This window comes from Branchiostoma floridae, chromosome 17 (assembly GCF_000003815.2).
Source record: "Branchiostoma floridae strain S238N-H82 chromosome 17, Bfl_VNyyK, whole genome shotgun sequence".
Taxonomy (NCBI): Eukaryota; Metazoa; Chordata; class Leptocardii; order Amphioxiformes; family Branchiostomatidae; genus Branchiostoma; species Branchiostoma floridae.
In genome coordinates this window covers 10,073,726-10,076,196 of record NC_049995.1, presented here as the reverse complement: position 1 = coordinate 10,076,196, position 2,471 = coordinate 10,073,726, and the positions used below count along the sequence as shown (strand labels likewise).

The following is a 2,471-nucleotide window of genomic DNA, read 5'->3' as shown; positions in this document are numbered from 1 at the left end:
GCAGAAAAAATTTCAGAAAACGTATACTAATGCCATAGAATACTCCAAGGTCAAAATGATATCTTGTACGGTATACGATATTCTCTGTGTTCAGTCATACGTTCAACCTTCCTGGCCACTTCGCTTTTACAATGAAGGCATTTATGACCAAACATGTTTTATTCGCACGCCTGCATCAGTTTTGGGGTTCTCAGAGGATATACTTAGTAATCGAACATGGTCTAGTTGAAAAAGTAAACATTTGACCCCGCCCCTGAGGCGTCACCAATAACTAAGGATAGGTTTGAAAACACTCATTTATGTTGAAAGAACGCATTTAGATTATCTCAATCTGCTAACTATAGAAGATATATATTAAGAAGCCTGTGTTGGAAAAAAAATCCTAAAATAACGACTTGGGGAGTTGGCCCAAAGTATGGTATTTCACTAAGCATTATTATGTGTTTAATTTACAGCTGGACGCAAAGTACCAGGCAAGTGACCTGGCCGATACCTACAACAGCAGCACGGTTACGGGCTTTTCCTCGGGCAGCGTAATGGTTGACTACGTCAGCCGGTTCATGTCCACCACAGCACCGAGCGAGTCTAGTGTGGGGGACGTCGTCCAAGGCGAGACTACTTTTGGGAACCTGCTGGTAGATTCAGCATCTACAGTGAGTTCAGGTAAGAGTCCAAATATTAGGCATTATCATTCTAGTGTTCTTGTCAATGGAGCTCGTTTAATTAGTGCCCACATTAGTACCAAGTTAGACATCAGTTCTTCTTGTCCAAGACAAAATGAAAAACACTGACGCTCGTAAGTAGTAGCGATAGTGCCTATAAAAGAGCCACATATATGGGCCTTGCAACACCAATGGCAAACCAACTGTTACGATCAGATTTTCGAAGGTCAACATTACGTTTTCTAAGTTACAAAATTAATGGAACTTCCTAGTCTGATATCTCGTGTTTTGGATATGCCCTACCAGGCACTCTGAACAAAGAAAGCCTACTGCACACGCTATGGTCATGATTTTGGGGCATTAGATAGCTCGCAAAGAACTGACGTGAGTTTGGGCCCGCTAGCATCTAATTCTGGAATTGCAGGGGCATTTTTGTCAAAACGTTTGAAAGAGGATAACTCAAGAAAAGAATAACGAATTTTCATTATTTACAGTATGTAGCTAGCTCAGACAAAGATATGCGAAGTGAAATACAAATTTTTCAAAGTAGGTCAGTATTGCATAATTGATGAGATAATTCTATAATTGCAGTTTTTTCATTGTATTACATTTCTTCTTATACTGTTTCCACAGCGATGGAGGACTGCAGCTCTAACCAGCACCAGTGCGTCTTCGACGGCAGTTGTATCGACAGAGATCTAGTTTGCAATGAGATGGCAGACTGTCCCCTCTGGTTAGGCCAAGCTGACGACGAACTCAACTGCGGTACGAGACCTTTCATACATTCTATCAATTTTTACACGCCTTTTTTAGAATTGCGGAAGAAGTTCACTTAAGCCCCCATACCCCGACCACACGCCTCTTACCTAGGGAGCAGATTCACTGAGAAGCAAAAAAAAAAAAAAAAAAAATCAGACGGACGAAGGACGCTAATGTACCCTTGGATCGTTGTAATCTTTCAATCATGTAATTATGTATGAATTATGTAAAACACAGGTTGCTTCTCGTGGCAGTACGAGTGTGACGATGGAACCTGTATCTTTGCTGAGTGGCAATGTGACGGAACGCACGACTGTAGCAGTGGCTCGGACGAGTTCGGCTGTGACTGTGAGTTTGTATCCCGTTCGTTCGTCTATACATTAGGCCACTAACTTGATTTTATGGATGGCGTTCGTGCGCGAATCTATCTATCTATCTGTAGTATCTATCTACATGTATTTACCTCTCTACCCCTCTCTCTCTTTCTTCCCCTCCCCCTTTCTCTATATATATCTATATATCTCTCCATGTATATATACATATATATATTTACACGTTTTATTTGCATGTTAATATAATTAGGCAAATACCGGCCTTTCTAGTTAATCATAATTTTACATCTAGCATCATATTCGAATTATATGATATGATATTCATCGACTGTCATGTTAAAGTGTCAGTAATCAATCGCTAATATACATATAGTCATAGGCTAAGCGGAAATGACAACGTTATAGTATCTGACGTACTTCCGCTCTTTCCAGTGACTTGTGCCCAGGATGAGTACGCGTGTTCAGACGGTACCTGCATCTTCGGGTTCTGGGAGTGTGACGGTTATGACGACTGCGCAGACGGCATGGACGAGAGTAACTGTGGCAGCTTGAGTACGTTTTTAATTCAAAGCCTTTAGCTATATGTTTGTCTTTTTCTGTGTCACTTAAAATACAGAGATAATTGTTTGACATAATCAGAATGAAAGTAACTGTTTTTATGTGTCTATGTGTGTTTCCACACGTTATTTCACATGCTAGACGCACATGGACACTAACA

General features: G+C 40.7%; 1 protein-coding gene across 1 annotated transcript in view; it reads left to right on the top strand.

Annotated features, from left to right (window-relative positions):
- Nucleotides 1–2,471, top strand: part of LOC118405051 (transmembrane protease serine 7-like) — a 10,600-nt gene that overhangs the window by 2,044 nt on the left and 6,085 nt on the right. Inside the window, exons 4-7 of the mRNA XM_035804451.1 lie at nt 456–663; nt 1,296–1,427; nt 1,659–1,769; nt 2,186–2,305. Of these exons, the coding sequence (XP_035660344.1) occupies nt 456–663; nt 1,296–1,427; nt 1,659–1,769; nt 2,186–2,305 (571 nt within the window). The remainder of the gene's footprint in view (nt 1–455; nt 664–1,295; nt 1,428–1,658; nt 1,770–2,185; nt 2,306–2,471) is intronic.